Source organism: Gambusia affinis, linkage group LG14 (genome assembly GCF_019740435.1).
Source record: "Gambusia affinis linkage group LG14, SWU_Gaff_1.0, whole genome shotgun sequence".
Classification (NCBI taxonomy): domain Eukaryota; kingdom Metazoa; phylum Chordata; class Actinopteri; order Cyprinodontiformes; family Poeciliidae; genus Gambusia; species Gambusia affinis.
In genome coordinates, this window is record NC_057881.1 from 21,313,166 (window position 1) to 21,332,180 (window position 19,015).

Genomic DNA, 19,015 nt, shown 5'->3' on the forward strand with positions numbered 1-19,015 from the left:
CCTCCATTAAAACATGTGTGCTTCTTGAGTTCTCAATAGTTACTGGCAAAGACAAGCATGTAGCCTGCAAAAACAAAACAAAACAAAAAAAGATTAATTGTCTTAAATGTTTTGGGATATGGGAAAAATTTGGTGTTTCATAATCCAAACTTATTCAGGAATCTGGAGACAAACTGGTGATAATCTTGTTTGCCAGTCTGAGCACTATTCAAACGTTAGATGAAACGACAACATGGCCCAGTATGTAATAGAAAATTTTCGCCTTTGAAATACAAACTGTCCAGATCTTAACCTCACTCAGGATCTCTGATTTCTCGAGCTAAATTGCAGAAGTAATGAAGAGGAAGCAGCAATGTAAATATTGACTTGTATAAAAGTGATGCATTTGCTAAGAAAAAAAGTGAACTCGTTAAATGTTTTTAACTTCTTTCCATAACTAAAATAGGTCAGTACTTTATATATATATATATATATATATATATATATATATATATATATATATATATATATATATATATATATATATATATATATATATATATAACCCTTAGAATAGCGGCAGAAATTTTAGTTTTGAGTTTCTTAGTAACTAAGCTTTAAATATCTTTTAATTTATTATTCCCATCCCAAAACCACATTCCTAGTTTTCGCGTATGTTTGGGGAAAAAAGAAAACAAAATCGGATAAACTTCAGTTATCAAACCGCAACGCGGCCTTCGGGTGTTGTTCGGAAATAAGTATTTCGCTGCCTTTAGTTGGGACAGCGTATTAACCTGTGTATCGGCGTGTTCTACGCACCCATCTTATCTTTCGAGTTTTAAAATACATTAATATGTCATTTTATGCTTCTCTGCAGCTACTCGAACCATGAAATATGAAAAACGACGACAGTCATTTGAAACTATATCATTTTAAATCAGAATTTTTAATTTTTTGAAGCGTCCCGAGAGGAAGATAAGCGTTGTCTCCGATTGCAATCGAAAGCACCACTAGTCAGTTTGTCCCTCTCCCCACGCCCCTCATCTCCAGTCAGGGCAACAGCATTTCCCCTGGAATCCTCGCGGCAAAAACTTCACCGACTCTCTGCTCTTCAGAGCACCGACATGGATGCACTCAGGTCGGCTGGGAGAGCCATTATCCGGAGCCCGAGCAAGGCGAAGCAGTCGTGGACCTCCGGCAGACACCGAAGTAAGACAGACTGTCGTAAAGTAGTAGAAACGGAGACGGAATGCTAAAATAGTTCAGTATTTACCATGGCAACTTCAACGTTTACTTACTGGCGCACTTTATTTACTCTCTGAGGTCAAAAACAGTCAGTTTAGTATTTATTCTTGTAACTTAACGTCTGTCAATGAAAAAGTAACACCTATTTTTTTTAAGTAACGTCATTTAAGTAGACTATTGTGAGGTTCAAGATAAATATGGCATTTCTATTTTAAGCAACTTCGCTGCGAAAGTATTTTTTGTTTTAGTTTTTTTGTTTTTGTGATAAACCAATCAGAAGTGGAAGGGAAAGGATACACGGTTTGAATCAAATAAATAATCGAATAAATCTCCCGTTTTTTCTGTGGTAGCCATAAATTGCCTGACTAGCTAATAGAGACCACCTGTGTGTGATTTAATCCTAGTATAAACCGGATGTTTTATAAAGGCTCCATGAGGAACCCAGCAAAGACGTTTTGCCTCGTTTTAAGAGCAAAATAGAACTTCTTTTTTTCCTCCAACATGCAAAATAACATTTCACATCACCACGGCGACAAATGGCAGTGACTGCATCGTGTTTTGGAAATACTTTTTTTTGAGCACAGACGGAGAAACCTTCCATCACTTTCCCTTCATTTCACAGTTTTGTGTTCACCTGTCATAAAATGGGAATTAAAAAAACCTTTTAGTTCATATTTGGCATGCAAAACACATTAGTTTAGAATCTTTTTTTCTTTTCTTTTTTTCAGTGATGGGATTTTAGGATTTTCACACCAAAAGTTTCTCAAGGCTTTTGTGATGTGGCCAGGATACAATGACTCTTTTATTTCCTCACAGCTGCGGGTGGCATTTGGGGAATTGTTGATATTCTTATTCCTTAGAACGACCTTATTCTTTGCCTCAGTACCAGCAGGAGGTCAGAGGTCAGGGTCGCAGCTACATTTACAGTGCCGAAAAACTGTATTCATCACCCCCTTGTATGTTTTACGCGTTTTATTCCAAATCAATTATGACAAACAAAATGTGGCTTTTTTGACAAAAACAACAAATGTTAGGGTGAAAACTGATTTCTACAAAATGATAAGTATCATATTGTCATTATTAGTTTGCAACCTATCCACGAAGGTGCATCTACTAATGCTAATAGGCTAAGCCTGACTTAAAAGGGGTGGATATTTATGTAATCACTTATTTTATGTTTTATTTTGATTTAATTCTCATGACAGTTGTCAGTTTGAAATTAAAAGTTTTTTTTGTCAAAGTCAAATTTTGTTGTTGTTGATTGCTTTGTAAAAACAATGGCTCAATTTCAGGCTGAGCTGGTTTAAAAACCAGGAAAGCAAATCTCTATGAACGATAATAATTAGAGCAGATGGTATAACAATGTAGTATTAGGTCAAGTGACAGTGTCTTAAATGTCTTTTTTTTTTTGTTCAAAGTAAACACAAATATGTACTTCAACCTTGCCCAGCAACACATCAGCTGTTAAATGGAGCGCTCCATTAGGTTATAATTTAACTCTGACCATTTGAAAAGGAGTCAGATTTCTTTGAATGAGCTCGTTTGTTTGCCTGTTTAGCTGTAAATGAACTTCTTACCCCTTCAGGCACTGATTACCCTCGGAATTAGCAGGTTCATGGAAATGCAGGCGCTGACCTACTTGTAGGAAAAATGGAGTATTGTAGTGTAGACTAACAGGTGTTCCCCTGACTGCGAGGCAGGCATTCCTCACTGCCGCTGATCCATATCATCCAGCCAAACTTCCAGGTCTTACTGTGACTGGTCTGGATTGGCCTTCCAGTTTTCCAGAGAAAGATTTCAGCGGCAGCTTGTCCTGCACCTTCTGCTTTGTGGAGACACCTGCCAAACTGAACAAGTTATCCTGACTCACATTTGGCTGTGGTCCTCACTCCATTCAGCAATGATCTGGAATGTTGACTTGAATGTCTATAGAAAGCAGACGGAATGCAAAGTCACACGTGCCACATACGTTGTAGAGGATGTTAGATAAGTTCTCCAAATAACTTGGAGGCTTTCTTCCAGTAATCGGATTCACAAACGTCATAGCTGGGTTTCTGCACTCTGAGTGTAACAGAGACCTGGTAGCATTGTCTTTTTCTTGTTGTTTTCAATGCATTTGTCAGATCTTTCCAAAGTCCCTTTCAGATCATCCATTCACATGATCTACATGGGTCATTACAGTTGAAGAATAATATCTCTCTAATCCACCTAGCTCGTAACCACTACGAACTGTAAAGGGTTAACATTTTAATGTGAAACGAGTGTGTAGTAGTGATATAAAGCAAATATTTGATTTGATTTATTTAGTCAAAAACCAGTGAAGACAGAATTAGAGGCCTCAACAATCTCCTGGATCAATGCTCAGCTGACAACAGACCACAGTCTGTAAGACTGAAGGACTGTGTGTCTAACCAGGTGGTGGGCAACACAGGAGCACCACAGGGGACTGTACTCGCACCATTACTTTTCACTCTCAACACTTCAGACTTCTGTCTGTAGAAATTTGTCAAATGACTTTGCAGTTATTGGGTGTATCTAAGATGGTTAAGAAGCTGAGTACAGAGAGCTGGTGGACCGCTTTGTAGCATGATGTGGAAACTGTCATCTTGAATTTGCACAAGATAAAGGAGATGATTGCAGATTTCAGGAGAAACGGGATTAGCTTAAACCTTATTTCCATCATAGGAGAAGACGTGAGTGTGATTGAGGAATATAAATACCTTGGCGTTCATCTGGAACGCCAAGGTACTGGACAATAGATGCAACAGTGAAGACATCTACAACAAAGGACAGGGCATGCTGGTACTTCTTTGAGTCAAGCCACCTAAAAAGGCTCAACAACCTGACAAAGACGGTTGGTTCTGTTCTAAGGATAACTGTGGAACTTTTGGAGATGATGGTGCAAATACAGGGTCTTCATAAAAACCTTGGTGAAAATGCAAAGAATTAACACTCTGTAATCGCTGCCACCACAAAAAATAAACACTGGAACCCTTTGGTTTTAAAGGGCTGGAAAGGAAGCAAAACTTTTATTAAGACAATCAGTCTGATTAGAAACACGTGATCACCCTGAGACGCAAGAGGGCTGGGTTACATTCAACCGCTATTACTCTTGCCAACTCGTTTAGGTTTTTGTCAGAAATCTCACGTAGTTGTCCAGAAGATGTCAAATATCAGATTTAGAGTGTTTTGTGAAAGTGGCTACAGTTAAGAGAGAAGTGAGATGGCAGCAGGCGACTGGCTTTCCACCAAACCCCTTCAATGCCTTCCCAAAGACAAAGACCAGGAGAGGTCCGAAGTTGTAGTACCCCCATTGGTGGTCTCCTCGGTGATGCAGTGTTTAGCATAGACACACACAGGAGCCGGAAAGAGTGTGCCCCGTCGATCGGAACTTATTGGATCAGCAACATTGTTGTCATAGTGTTGAACAGAGACCCTCCGTCCAGCTGAACACTGGATGTTGTTCCGAATACCTTTCTGTTCACTCCAAATTCCACTTGTGAACATCTGATCAAAGCGTTGGACACAAACAGCTTGGATGGAATTCCTCTTACATTTAGATGTAAAGTGATAACTTTGAAAAAATTACTGTGTACCTCACTTTTGTTTCAGCAACAAGTCAGGATTCTAATGTTGGTGTCCCTCATCTGCCATTGAGCTTACATTGGAGTGTTTCCTCATGCGGTAAAATATTATCGGCTCTTCTTGTTTCAGGCTTTCGCTTTTTATTATAAAGGGTACACACTGTGGAAAGGTTTTAAACCACTGCTGAGTATTTTTTTTACTCTGGAGTACCTGGAGCATATTCCAGGTATTCTTCATCTGTCCTCTACGGTTCTGGAGGTCTTTTAGTGTTATTCTGTGGACCTTTGCCTGCTTTTCTAACATTTTCTGTACCCAATCATGAGAACTAAAAAAGAAAAAGTGTCTGGCCTGAAAAGATAGGTGAACCATTCATGTCTTAAAGGAACAGACAAAATCAGCAGAAATGGATTACTCATCCATTAACTGATTTGGAAATAGCTTGTTGGTGTTTAAAATATTTTTTTCATTGGTATGAAGACGCAACACTGGTTTGTCCCCTGAGTTTTGGAGCCTCTTTATGCCTGAATGATTGAAACATTAGGGCAAAGAGGCAAATAAAAAAAAAAAAATCATCCGATTTCCGAGATACCAAGAAACCTGATCAAGAGTAGTTTGAAAGGCTAAAGATGTTTTAAGAGAGTTGGATCATTTACCTGCTATCCCAAAAAGTAATCTGTCTCACTCAGATGCTCTTCGACCATCAAACTAAAGAAGAAGTTTGTCTTTAAATTAGTCTATCTAAAATTGTTTATACATGTTTAAGGTTCTAGTATCAAATATTTAGGTTCTTTCCCTAAAAAATAGAACGATCACAATTTAACACACTATCTTCTTTCACGAGGTAGCAGAGCCAATCAAAAAGTTCTCTTTGGTTGTCATATTAAATAAAAATAATTTAAAAAAAGAGTTCAGGTTGTGGAAACGTGATGTAACAGATTCTCTGAAACGTCACAAGACATACTGGAAGGTGAAATATTAAGAAAGACTAAATTTGAGATCAGAAAAGCTGTTAAATCTAGTGGAACATCATGGATTTTGGCTTGAGCAACATATTTCAAAAGAATAAACATTACCATTTCAACACAGTACATGAGGCGATATTGACGTTTCATACAGTGGAGATTACTTGTCTTTTATTAACGGTAAGGGTTCAGCACTTGAACACAGCTGTCTTCCCTCACGCGTGGTTCTCGCAGCTGACCTTTGAACCCAGAGTCGTCCACATTCTCAGGCTGAGCGGTGCCTGGTACCTGCGCTGTTGGTGTGCTGTAGAGGTTTTCCGAAAAACTGTAAAACTGTAAACCAAACAGTGGCTCCTGTGAGGGAGAGAAAATAACATCTGTAATTACTAGCGAGGCATTACTTCTCCCTCAGAAGACAGAAAAATAAGAAATAAGGTTAAAAAAAATGTATTAAGCTCCGTCTAAAAGCATGTTGACGCTGTGACTCGGGGCATTGATCAGCCGGCTTGTCACTTTAAGCTGGGGTTTAGTGGAACATATCTGGTTGCTGACTCTTGCTATAAATCTTGAGTTAAAACATGTGACTGCACGAATGTGTGGTATGCCCTGCATCCCGCAGGAGATTTAAAAAAAAAAAGCCTCTGGGAGGATGAATTTTGAGGTAAGGATCTCATCTTCACTAACACCTCCCACCCTTTCCCCCACTTCGCCGACTGCGAGGAAATCTCTGTAAACAGACACACGGGGTCGGGGCCGCCAGGCACCGCGCGCAACCTGATAAGAACCCACATGAAGGCACACGCTGTCCTTTCAGCTCATCATCCAGTTTTAATTTCATAACTACCTAACACACCATTTCTTTTTTTTCTTTTTTTTTTTTTTTTACCCCCACCGGTCATGTTGGAGCGTTGTGTGCCGCTTTGGTTGTACCAAGATGTACCAAGTTCGACTCCTGTCCTCGGTTACTTTGCCCCATTTGTGTCGTATTGCTCTCAAATAAAAGCCAATAGTGCCAAATAAATTGTAAAAAAAAAGCAAAACGTCATGCTCTCAGGGAAAAAAAAAAAAAGACAATTTCCTCTTATCACAGCATGTCAAAGTCCAGGTTACCTCTGTAGATGTAAGTTGTCGGGGGGGTTTGTTTTTCTTTTGAAGATGAAATATTTACTTTGTATCCACAGAACCTTTGACCCACGTACTCTGTTTTCGACTTGATGTTTGCATTTCCTCCAACATGCAGCTCCTTAAAGAAAAACAGTATTTTTATACAGTAACACAAAATGAGATCGTTGCCCTTTGGTTCGACAATTTAAGATTAAAAAAATAACAATAATTCAACACAGCAACCCTTTTTCATTGTAGAGCTTCCAGAGAACTGGACAGACACCCGGGAGACCATTTTAGAGGGGATGACCTTTAACCTCCGCCACCTAGGCATGACACTTGTGGATCAACCCAAGGGAGAGGAACTGTCGGCGGCTGCAGTGAAGAGGATCGTTGCTACGGTCGGTGTAAAAGACCTCCAGCTTTTCTTTTTAGGGGATTTCAAATCTCTTCTTACTCATTGTCGCTTATGTGTTTGTCTCGAAGAAATCTTTGGTGTTATGATATTCATACTCTGCAACACGATATCTATGATTGATAATTGTACTTTACTGAAGTGTTATGTTAGAAGTCCAAAGCAGTGGGTAATTGTCAAGTCAAAGGAAAATCATTTTCAATTTTCTTCTTGCGTCTAAAAGTCTGAAAAGTGCGGTGTGCATTTCCATTCTGCATCCCTTTATCTGATCAACATGTTTCTGGCCTGGTCACATCAAATACAATGCATACACACAGTCAGACCTAAGGGCAGTTTAGTGAGTCCACTTAACCTGATATTAGATTACAATATATATTTTCTTTAAAAAAAACTCCCCAAAAAAACAACAATTTGGAACAATAAATTCCTTAAAGTCATTGTGGATATAGATGAGAGAAGGTCCAGCATGTATCAGTGAATCGGTTGGCCTCAGGTGGATAGATGCTTAATGTTTGTTTCCAAAATACTGAAGATGGCTAAGCCTTTCTTATCTTCATTTTCCTCTGGACAATCAAAGTTGACTACAAATAGATGCAAGATGGTCATGCGATGTTGCAGAAACACCATTTGCTTGTTGATTTGCAGCAGAAATAAGATTTCAGTGCGCCAACGTTTCTGCAGTTCTGCTATTAGTTCAAGTAATTTCATTTGCAGTAGTAATAATAACCCAATTATTGAGACTTTATGTAACAGAAGAAATGAGAGTCTCAATAAAATACATTGAAGTGGTTGCAGTGTGATAAAGTAAATAAATCCCTAAATAAATCCCAGTTTACCCAGTGAAGATTGGATCCCACTACTGTACGTACAATTCTAAATGCCATTAAAATCTAAAATTTCTGTTTGTGCTGCACAAGACAAAAGCCAGTGGGAAGAAGCCCCAGAAGGTTGGCCTGAAGGTTTCCCCTCAAGGGATCGTGGTGCTGGACAGGTCTACCAATAAACTCCTGGAAAGCGTCTCTATATACAGGTGTGATAACGAAGCAGCGATGGAGCGCAGGTTCATGACAAAGTCTGTTAGACCTAAACCATCCATTCCCCTTGGCCTGCAGGATATCCTACTGTACGGTGGACAAGCTGCATGACAAAGTGTTTGCTTACATCGCTCAGAACACCCTTAACGGGACGCTGGAGTGCCACGCTTACCTCTGCCCCAAGAGAAAAGTGGTAGGTTCTGTTTTTCTGTTTTCATTTTACTTTAAGATTCCTGTAATAAATTCTAAAGTGAACTTTGCAAAAACAAAACGACAACAAAACAAACAAAAAATGCCACCTCTTCTTTGCCAAAAGATGTTGTAGGCCAAAAAAACAAAACAAAACAAAGAAAAACAAAAACAAAATCACTTTTAGCAAAAATAACTTAGGCTAAAGATTAGGGTAATGGCAAACAGACCTTCCAATATCACACACCTGGAGCTCATCAATAATTGTCAAAATACCAGTGGAAACAAGCATTCTGGGCTTAGCTATGACTCTGTTCTCAGATGAAACTTTTCCTTTGACTTGTTATTTGGAAAGAAAACTGACCATGTATCGGATGCAGTGTGTCTGGAAAGCATCAACACCACTTCACTTTTTCCACATTTTGTTATGTCACAGTCTTATTCCAAATTGCATTGAATTTTCTCATCGAGTGTTTTGTAAATTTCTTGAAAATATAAAACTAAGACATCATAATTATATAGATGAACTTTATGTTGATCAATATACACCATGAGCTTTGGTGTTGATACACAAACCTCAGCATGAATTCAAGCTAACACTTGTTTTCCCTCATTTTTGGTTCAATTTGTACTTCTGGTTCTTTCCCCCTCTTCAGTTAAGTCAATCAAGGTTCTCCAATCTGTTAATTTCACTGAATAAAATATGTGCTGTCATATTCTGTTAGTATTTCCTGTCACAGGGCGTCATTAGCTCTGCTCCTCTCTCGTGTTTTTTCCAGGCGCAGGCAGTAGCCCTGACAGTCGCCCAGGCCTTCACAGTAGCCTTTGAGCTCTGGCAGGTGGCGAAGGAAGGTGGGGCCAACTTTCTTCTCTCTTTTCCCCTAAATGCTCCATGATGTTGATGACGGCTGTAGGTCTGGACGGTTTTTATGTGAGGCGTTTTGTTTTTTGTAGAGAAAGGTGCTAGAGTTAAGTCTGGTTCTGCGGGAGAGGGCAGCAGCAGTTCCCACTCAGAAAGGTCCAACAGTCTGGGGAGTCTGAAAGGAACAGGTGAGAAAGAGTACTGGGACATATTCTCAGTGAAGTCAAATCTTCTGTCACTCTCTTATTTTAAATGTTAGAGCATCTGGAAATAAATTTTACACTATCACAGTATAGGCACATTGATTAAGGTACTTAGAAGAATCCAATGTTCCGGTTTTTATGGAAACAAATATTTGTTTTGTTATTTTGTTCTAATAATGGCATTTTTTAATCAAGTGCTACGCTATTCATAAGCTCTGTCTGCAGTGATGAAGAATCTTTAAAATCAACATGTATGGAGTGGATTTAATTTCTAAATAATTCAGCTAAAAGTGATTTGACCACATGGGCACACTCTTAGGCAACGTTCACACAACGGGCAAATGCAACCCAAATCCGTTTTGTCTTTTTTGGTTGCCCAAATGCGATCCAACTTTTTTGTGGCAGTCTATTCAGGCTTATTAAATCAGTTGCTACGCAATTACATAGTTTTCAAATTATCTGCAGTCTGAACAGTCATGTCGATTTGAGCATCAACAAATGCCGAGTTAGCGTAGTCTAAGGCTGCACAAACAAAACAGCTACTCCAGCCATTTTGTATTAAAAAAGTATCCTAGTCTGTCCTGATAGATTAGTTGTAAATTTTACACCACACAGACAAAATACAAAACAGTAGTGAGGTATATTAAACAACAGATGTTAGAACGTTTGAATTCATGACAACAGTCTCTTATGTTTCCTTCATTCAGATGCAGCCACAGAAATCCTTTTGGACTTGGAGGATGGTGTGAAGGTGTTGGCGGAGAGTAGTGGGAATACAGGCGGCGATCAGCTGGATAACCACAGGCCCTCGGAGACCAACAACAGTCCTGCCTTGGTACGACCTTCTCCGACTTGTTTCTGTTTCACAGACTGAACAGGTTATCAAATATTTGCTATTTTTAAGCTTAAGAAAATGTGAGATTTCTCAGGGAAGTTGTTGCTCATAATCCTGTGATAGAAACTATAACAAACTGGACGTAATCTTTCGTTGCCGATCAATGATATCCTTTTTATTCTTTCTTCCAGGAAATGGAAGACAGTTTGGATGAAGCCTTTTCCAGGTGGTATATAAGCTATGAGCATTTTTTATTCACCCATAATTAAACCATGTTGATTCCTGTTGCAAATTCAGCCCGTCAAATCAGGGTTTTTGTTCATCCTGCTTGGCATCACGGTGCCACCCACTGGTGATTTGTAGGTGCTGCAGCCTCCAAATCTGTGATTTCTCTACAAATTGGGAACAAAACTGGTAATTTTGCTCAATCTGCTGTGTGTTTGTGTCTCCAGCTGTGCTCTGGATAGCTATGGTTCATTTCCAGGTAAAGTTAAGCATCGCAGTAAACCATGAGTAGTCTTAATCACTAACCTAACCGGAATCTGTTTCATTTAATCACCACCAAAGCCAATAAAACTGTTTATAGGTCAACAATGTGTGCCCGTAGTTTGAAGTAGCTTCTGTAATCTTTTATTGCATCTCTGATGGGTAAATTGCCACATACTTCAAACAAGACAGATGATTTTATGTGTTTATCACGTCACATTACGTCCAAAATATTTGACGTAATTTATGAGGATTTTGTTTTGATATATCAACACAAATTACCTCATAAATGTGGAATGAAAAAAATTATTCATTTTTCAAATAAAAATCTTACAAGTGTGGTGTGCTTTCACTGTGATACACCTAAATAACTCACCTAGTAGTATCACACAAAATCCCCCTGCAGTTTGTGGTTTTAACATGTAACTGCATATCGTACAGTCATTGTGTGAACCGACACGAGAAGCAGGAACTTTATTGTTAAACACTTCCTGTCTTTGAGTGGCTGTTCTAAAAGTGGAGCAGTGAGAAATAATTTTATACCAGGGTTCAGACAACCTGAATGTCTCTTGTATAATCTTTTGTAACATTGTTATTCTACACAGTAAATGGATGTCTGCAGCCAATCCAGGTCTCCCAAATCAGAATAAATAAAGTGGAAACTCAAAGGAGGCCTCATGTTCTCATCAATTTGAGCGTTTCCACCTCCCATTCATGACAAATCACCAAATGTTCCTGAAAAAATATGACTCACCACCCCGGCTTATTCATCAAATGGCCTCATGCAACAGAAATAACCAATTTACATCATTTTAACCAATTTTGTCTTTGAAAGCTTTAGACCTTGTCTTGAAAATAGCTGTTACACATTATTTGAGATAACTTCATGGAACCAAATTAAACCAGCATAAATCCAGGTAAATCAGGTTAGCTTAACCAGATTTATTTCAAGTCCAGTTACTGAATGCCTAACAAGCATCGAAGTCATGTGTGGGGCTGTGGTGGCGCAGAGGCAAAGCACGACCAACGTATTGAGGCCTTAGTCCTCGTGGCGGTGGTCGCAGGTTTGAATCCCAGCCTGGAAACTTTTGCCACGTCTTCCCCCTCTCTCTCATTACCCTGTCGAACTACTTTCAAGTAAAGGCCACTAGAGCCAACAAAACCTTTAATAATCAAAAGAAGCATGTGATCAACCAGAGTTCCTATAATTTTGGGGACTCTGGAAAAGTAAAATGTTTGTTTCTTCAGGAATATATTCATCTGGAAAAAAGAAGGATGTAGAAAACAAGTTGGATTTCTAGAGATTATTTGTTTCAAAATATAAAACATGTTAATTTTTAAATAGAAGTTTTTTTTATTAAGCTAATCTAGATATTCTGACATTATCTTCACTATAAAGTCTTGCTTATGGTGGTAGAGTGTGTGCAGTTAGTATCTAACTTGTAGATAACAGTCTTAGCATCTTCTTGTTGTTCTTAGTTGTTTTCCTTAAGCTGAATGTTTGTTTGTGAGTGCCCTCTAGTGGCGAATAACTGAGATGGATTCATAGAAAAACAAGTAAGGCAAACTGTAACTGACAACAATCATTACTGCTAGTGGTGGGCAGCGATAACTAAAAGTTAGTTGTCCTGACCCTAAAGCGCTAATCATAAGCTAACAATAAAGCGCTACATCAGCATAGTAATTTGTAGAAGCTAATGCTAAAGTGCTAATTTTAACCTTGTTGACACCCACCATGTGTCAGTGATGACTTACCGTATATTTCCCTCTATACAGCCAAATTATATCAAAATTTTTTCGACTGAAAGTTTACAAAACAATAAGGTGTATTAGCACTTTATAATTTATAAGGAAAAATATATTCAGGCAACGCTAGGTGTTCAAAATGTGTTGAAAGTTAGCAATAATGGAAAAGCACTAAACAAAAAGTTAGTGCCGCTATTGGCACATTAGCAGCCCACTGAAAGTGTGCTCACTGCTAATGACTGTAAATAAAACCCTTCCATCCATCCTTCTAGTTCCAGTTAGCTAATTCAAAGTCACGATGCTAAGAGAGTTTTCTTTTAGTTGCTCATAACTTCTCCATAGAAACCCATTCAAGAGGTCTGAACTTGCACTTCATCAAATAGAAAATGTAGCACAAGACTCTTGAACTCTTGAACAACTCTGGTTGTTCAAGAGTTGTTCAAGACTCTTAATTAACAAGTTACATGTAATGTAAGTTACATTACATGGAACTTGTCCATTACATGTGAAACTTGTAATGGGCAAGTTTCACATGTCCATTACATCAAGTAATGTCTTGTTACTTGATGTAATTACTTGATTCAATCGAGTAATGGGACAGCTTATGACAAGAATGGACCCAGTGACTTTTAAACCATAAACCTTTTAGAGTTTATGGCTTATAAAGTATGGGAGGGTGTTGCAATTAAAAAATAATTATTTTATTTTTTAAAATAAGAATAAATTAGAACCTTTGACTAGGTTTGTTCATCTAAATGAAATATGATTTCAGAAAGAGTTTTTCTGGCATCTTTATGTGACTCAGAGTGAAAACACTTTAGTCCTAGTGATGCCCCAGTGGAACCAGCTGGCTTCAATTATTTTTTCCCCCTCAAAACTAAAACCCAAAACATAAAAATATGCTGGATGTTCTTTGATATTGACAGCAGTTTTGAATAGAACAGAAAATACTTATCCAGCACTTATCTATATTTAACATGCTGTTGATTGACTCTACGGACATTTGTCCAACTCTAAAATCTGGCCAATTGACTGGTGTAGCTCTATGTAGTATTTTAGCCCAACTTTAGACACTTATCAAGTTTAAAGACGTTTTCACTCATTTTCGTCTCTCTTCTGTTTCTTCCTACATTGACTCAGACTGGCAGCGTCGCGTACTAACCCCCAGGTCTTGGACATTGGGCTGATGCCCCAAGACTGGCTCACCGAACCTGACTGGGACAGCACCGACAGAAACACTCACCACTGTTTCAGCGCACACAAGGACGATCCCTTTGGTTTCTGATATCTCAGCACAGAGGAGAAGGAGTGGCAGAAACTTTCCTTCCTTTATCGTAATGCAAGATTTACCAAGAGGCGACAGCGAGAGCACAAGGGAACAAGCGTAATCCTCGCTTATGCACTTTTCCCACGCGCAGTTCTTCCTTCCTCGTGCTCAGTCTGCTGCATCTGTGCACCAAAGCAATATTAACACTACGTCTGTTCTGCTGTAGTTGTTTACAGCAGAACGACTACATGTAAACATGCAGCATGTAAACATGTTTACGACCTGTAGTGGAGTCTTTGTGCATAATCGTGTGACGCAGCATTTATCCACTAATCAGTATTCCTGGCCGCAGAAGTAACATGTATGTGCTTTGGTTGCATTGTGTATTTACGGAGTTTTTATTAAATGCATAAAGTAGGAAAGTTTAACCTGAAAATCAAACCTTAACGCCAGCAAGGTAATCACTGTTTTTCAGTTGTTATTCACTTCCTTCATGGATTTATTGTGTAGTTTTGGCCTTCCTTTGCCAACACGTATTCTTCTGTGTATAATCTGAAATTTTATTCTATTTATTTATGTCCTTTGCATATTGTAGTATGCCTATATTTCTCATGCAATGAAAATTCATGTTGAATGACCGTCTTAATGAACGTTATTTTTTTTAATCAACCAGCTTTGTACAGAAATAAAATGTATTAATTAAATGCACAAGGCTTTTGACTGTTAACATAAATTTTTAAGTTATTTGTATTTACCCAAGAAACTTGTTTCTAATTAGACGTGACATTGGGGTCTCTACAAAGGTGAGAATGAACAGAGGGGGGTCATTCTTAGAATTAGAAAAACATTTTGTTTTATTTACATTTTAAGAAACAATTCCAAGTTGAAAATATAGTCACCTGGCGGTCTTTAACGGCATTAAGGTAATCAAATGTAAATAATATCAGCTGAACTCTTTCGCAGCTGCGCTGCCCTTTTATGATGATAATGACAACATATTGTATCAGGGCAGGAATGAAACTTAAAACTAACTTAATCAACCAGCTTTGTACAGGAATACATTTGTAAAAATGATCTGCATCTAATCACAATTAAACAAATTGTGAGCACAAAGCAATTAAGCCACAAGTTTTTAATTCACCACATTTTAATCACAGTTAAAATTTGGTAATATATCCAACATATTAAGCCACTGAGCTCAATTAGCTCAATTAGAAACTTCACACGATTTACTCTTTAGGACGCCTTTCAACATTTGACTCCAATGCTAAACGTTTTCAGCATTAGCAGCTGGTAATGTGTCTGTCATGAATGTGAAAGAACTGAAGCTGGTCGCTTAATAAACTGACGCTCCACAGCTGCAGACTGCATGAATCACCCAACATGCTGAAAGGTAAAGGTGTGTGCACATAATCACTCGCAGCCCAGATTGATACAGTAAAACTGTTTTCAGCACTTCTGATTTTAGGAAGTTTTTTGCTGGACCACTAGACGGCGCCAAACACTTATAGTCTGGAAGACATTCTGTGTGTATCACTCAGCGTCTGTTGTAAGCATCCACCACCTTGATTTTGAACTGGAACAGTACTGATACTGATTCATGACACAATATGTCAAAAAAAGGGGTTAAAGGATCAGACAACATCAGTCATTTAAATATTAGGCTCTCACTGAAAAGGTTTAGCTTTGATCTGAATCAATTTGTTGCAGGTGGCCTAAAGCTATGTGGCATTTACATTGAAATTGTTGGTCAAAACCTCACAGGGAAGTGAGTGGATGTGATTCCTGACACTTGGATAAGAGTCTTTTGACTTGACCTGATGAAATAATTTCCAACGACCTCTCAACCGTTTGACTCAAAAACAGGAGAGACAGAGGATGATTGTAACCCTTTGTGCTTCAGCTTATCTACCTCCTTCAGTTTTGGAGACAGATGTTCTCAAACTGTTATACAAAATGGCTGCATGTGTTTACTATGAATGATATGAAGCGAAAGAGCAGAAAATATTGTTTCAAACTATTATCATCAAACTTTAAAATGTCAGAACTCAGTTTATTAATGAATAACCACAACTTACAGAGCATTGGTCTTATTGACTAAAACTACGCAAATCTGGATAAGGATGGCGATGACGTCGAGGAGGATGAGGATTTTGAGGCGGTGGAGTTGGCATATGATCACTTTCTTGAAGTTTCCAGTGAGGTCTCTGAGTCTGATGCCATTAACTCTGAGGAAGAAGAGGATGATAATAAGGATGGCCTTCCACAACATCTTCGCTTAGTCCATGCCATTGGGTAAGTGTAGAACTGAACCTGGCTCCCTCGACATCTGGCCCTCTCGTCTCTGGAAAGAAGACAATGGAGGTAGGTGCCAAGGAGGAATTCTCTGCCAAGAGAATTTGTCCTTAGAGGGTTGATCAGGGGGAAAGGCTTTTCCCTCATCCTCTGAAATGAACAGGCACTGCAGAAGAACGTAAGCCTTCAACTTCTGCCATTGACTCACCTTGGAAGGGAAGTGGAGAGAGCTAAATGTACTTTCATGCTGAAAAGATTAAGATGGGAGACGGCAGTGCTTAGAAACTGATTACCCACATGGAAACAGTCACTGCACATTGGGGATCATTTCTACTTTATTGATGTTTTTTGTTTTATTTTAACAATGTAAAGACCTCTTGTACACCCAGCAGAGGGCAGTCCTGGGCGACATAATGAATGGAACTCTGGAGAAAAGAAAAGTGTTCATTCAGTTTTTGTCACATCTTCAGTCAATTGCACTTGTCACCTCCAGACTAACTTATGTGTGTTGAGGCCATCCTCTTCCTAGTCGGACCGCCTCCTGTCAGAATGATCTGTGCAGCACTACAAGCACAACTTTATTGGCTCTCAGAGATCATTCTGTGACGTGCTGAGGATGTGGTGTGTTGTGGTAGCTGGATCTACAAACCAACGGAAAGCATACACCAGACACCAGCACCTGGCTTCACTGGGTTCCACGCAGCACACATGCACCCACACGTTCCCTGCCACGTTCTGTATTCGCCCTGTGTGTGCCAGCAGCTCTCTGGAGGGTTGAAAGTCACGCGGTCCCATAACAGGCTTTGGCTCACTGAACCAGGGGCTTTTTTACAATTCGTCCCGACAAGCTTACTTAACCACCTGCATTATTTAACAGTCTTTCCTCAAAGGGAGCTCCGACTCTCTGTAAGTTTGATGAAAGTCTGCACAGGCAGAAACAGCCAGGAAATATCTCTTTCTCCACTGAGAAAGGTACAGATACCATACCTGGTGAGGGCTAAAAAAATAAATAAATAAAAAAACCCTAATGTGACGAGGCAGGAAGCTCAAATACTGGCAAATTAATACAATCAACTAAATATTTTATGTGTTTTACATTTTGTGAAATGTACAAGAGCTTGTGAGTTGCAGTGGTGGGCACACTTCCACTAATGCGTTCATAGCAGAGCAAATTTTTCGTTTTGCACCGTTGCTAACTCTGAAGCCGTTTAACAAACTTCGCTTCCCCTTAATTAGTTTTTCTGGGTAAATCTTGAAGCGCTAATTTACTTAGCCGCTTCGTACACTCTCAGTTGAATATCAGTTTTGATTAAATGCTCCTCAAGTAGTTGGACGTTTATATTCATGCTCTTATTTTGAAGTGGGTGAAGAGTGTTTACACAGCAGTCCCGTTTCCTCTCCTCACGTTCTCTCTATTTTAGCTGAAATAACTTTATTTAAATCAGGAAACGTACAGAAACAAGATAAAATGCGCATATTAAAAAAAAAACATATGAGTGTAAGTACGATATATATAAGAGTGTTATAGGATATGTAAATTATAATGTCAAAATTTAATTGGTGCTCCAAGGTTTTAGTCTTTCAAGAGGATATATTATTTAAATTGAAGCTAGCACTTTAGCTTCCATTAAATAGCATGGTATAGTGCTTTTGGATTCATGGAAATAATGTTCAGGATTAGTGTTTTAAAGTTAGCACACTTATTTATTTTTTTTTTTTAGCTAGCAGTGTCCACCATTGGTGGATAGATACAAGGTTATAATTATCGTAAAGTGTAAGGACAATAAAGTTCTCAAGGTTTTTTCAGTCCCCCTTTTTCCTCACACACGAAAGAAAAAACAGTGCAAACAATTACCTTCAGAAATCACCTAAAAAGGAAAGAGTCCACATTGTGTCATTCACCGAGAAGCACAGTAGATTAGTCAGAGAAAACTGTTTAATGTAAAAATCTCATGGAATATAGTTTCAACTCATCATTTCAACAATTCAAAAAATGAACCAGAGATGCTTTTGCTGCTTTCCCACGAGTGAACCAGGGGACACATTACACTGCAGCAGGAGAAAAAGGTCCAGCTGTATTAATACTTTTTAAAGGTACTGCACAGCCTTCGTAAAGACAATGAGGTTTTTTGCATTTTTATGCAATTAGGCTCCCTGCTATGTAGGACTTTTTTGCACAAAGAACTGAAAGTGCATTTTCTTCCGGAGTAAACAGAGCACGAAAGAACATAAACCCAATAACGTCCAGACAAGCATGTCTCTTCTCCTCAAACGCGGGAAAGGAGCGGATGTATGATATTCTGTAAGATGAAAGGAATAGCAAGACTGGAATCCCATTACCAGTTTGATGTCACTTTTATGTCTGCTTGTTAAATTCAAGCCTCCAGGCAGCAGCAGCAAAGTTTATCACTCCAAAAATGTGGAGAACAGCAGCAGCCATCTGAGCTGCGTGTATCTCACGGTCCTGTGTGCACCAGTTTTACACTCAGCTTTTCTTTCTTCTTCTTCTTTTTTGTTGTTGTTTTTGTCAGCCAGATGCCGTGTTATTAAACCAATGCTGATCCGTAGAGCAACGTCAGGATGCTCTACGTGCTAAATTAAGTTTTGAGACAAAAGATCTCTGAAAGGCCTGCTTCTGTTATGCTATCATCTGAAGTAGGCTGAAAATGGAGAGGAAACCCAACCCTAGCTATGAAATCTACTGTGGATTTCAGAGGGGCTTGCCGTTGGCTTGTTTTATGTTATAAACAGTTAAAAAAAGATTTGCTCAGACGGGAGAGACTCCTGCTTTTAAAGTTGAAAGCGACA

At 38.8% G+C, this 19,015-nt stretch overlaps 1 protein-coding gene across 1 annotated transcript; it reads left to right on the plus strand.

The window, feature by feature from the left end:
- Positions 1–990: 990 nt before the first annotated feature.
- On the plus strand, positions 991–14,623 carry ldlrap1a (low density lipoprotein receptor adaptor protein 1a). Its single transcript, XM_044138792.1, has 9 exons — positions 991–1,188; positions 7,134–7,276; positions 8,208–8,320; positions 8,403–8,517; positions 9,293–9,365; positions 9,468–9,563; positions 10,286–10,413; positions 10,605–10,639; positions 13,786–14,623. Exons 1-9 carry the CDS (start codon positions 1,104–1,106, stop codon positions 13,928–13,930), a joined length of 933 nt encoding a protein of 310 aa, XP_043994727.1. The 5' UTR covers positions 991–1,103; the 3' UTR covers positions 13,931–14,623.
- The last annotated feature ends 4,392 nt before the right edge of the window (positions 14,624–19,015 follow it).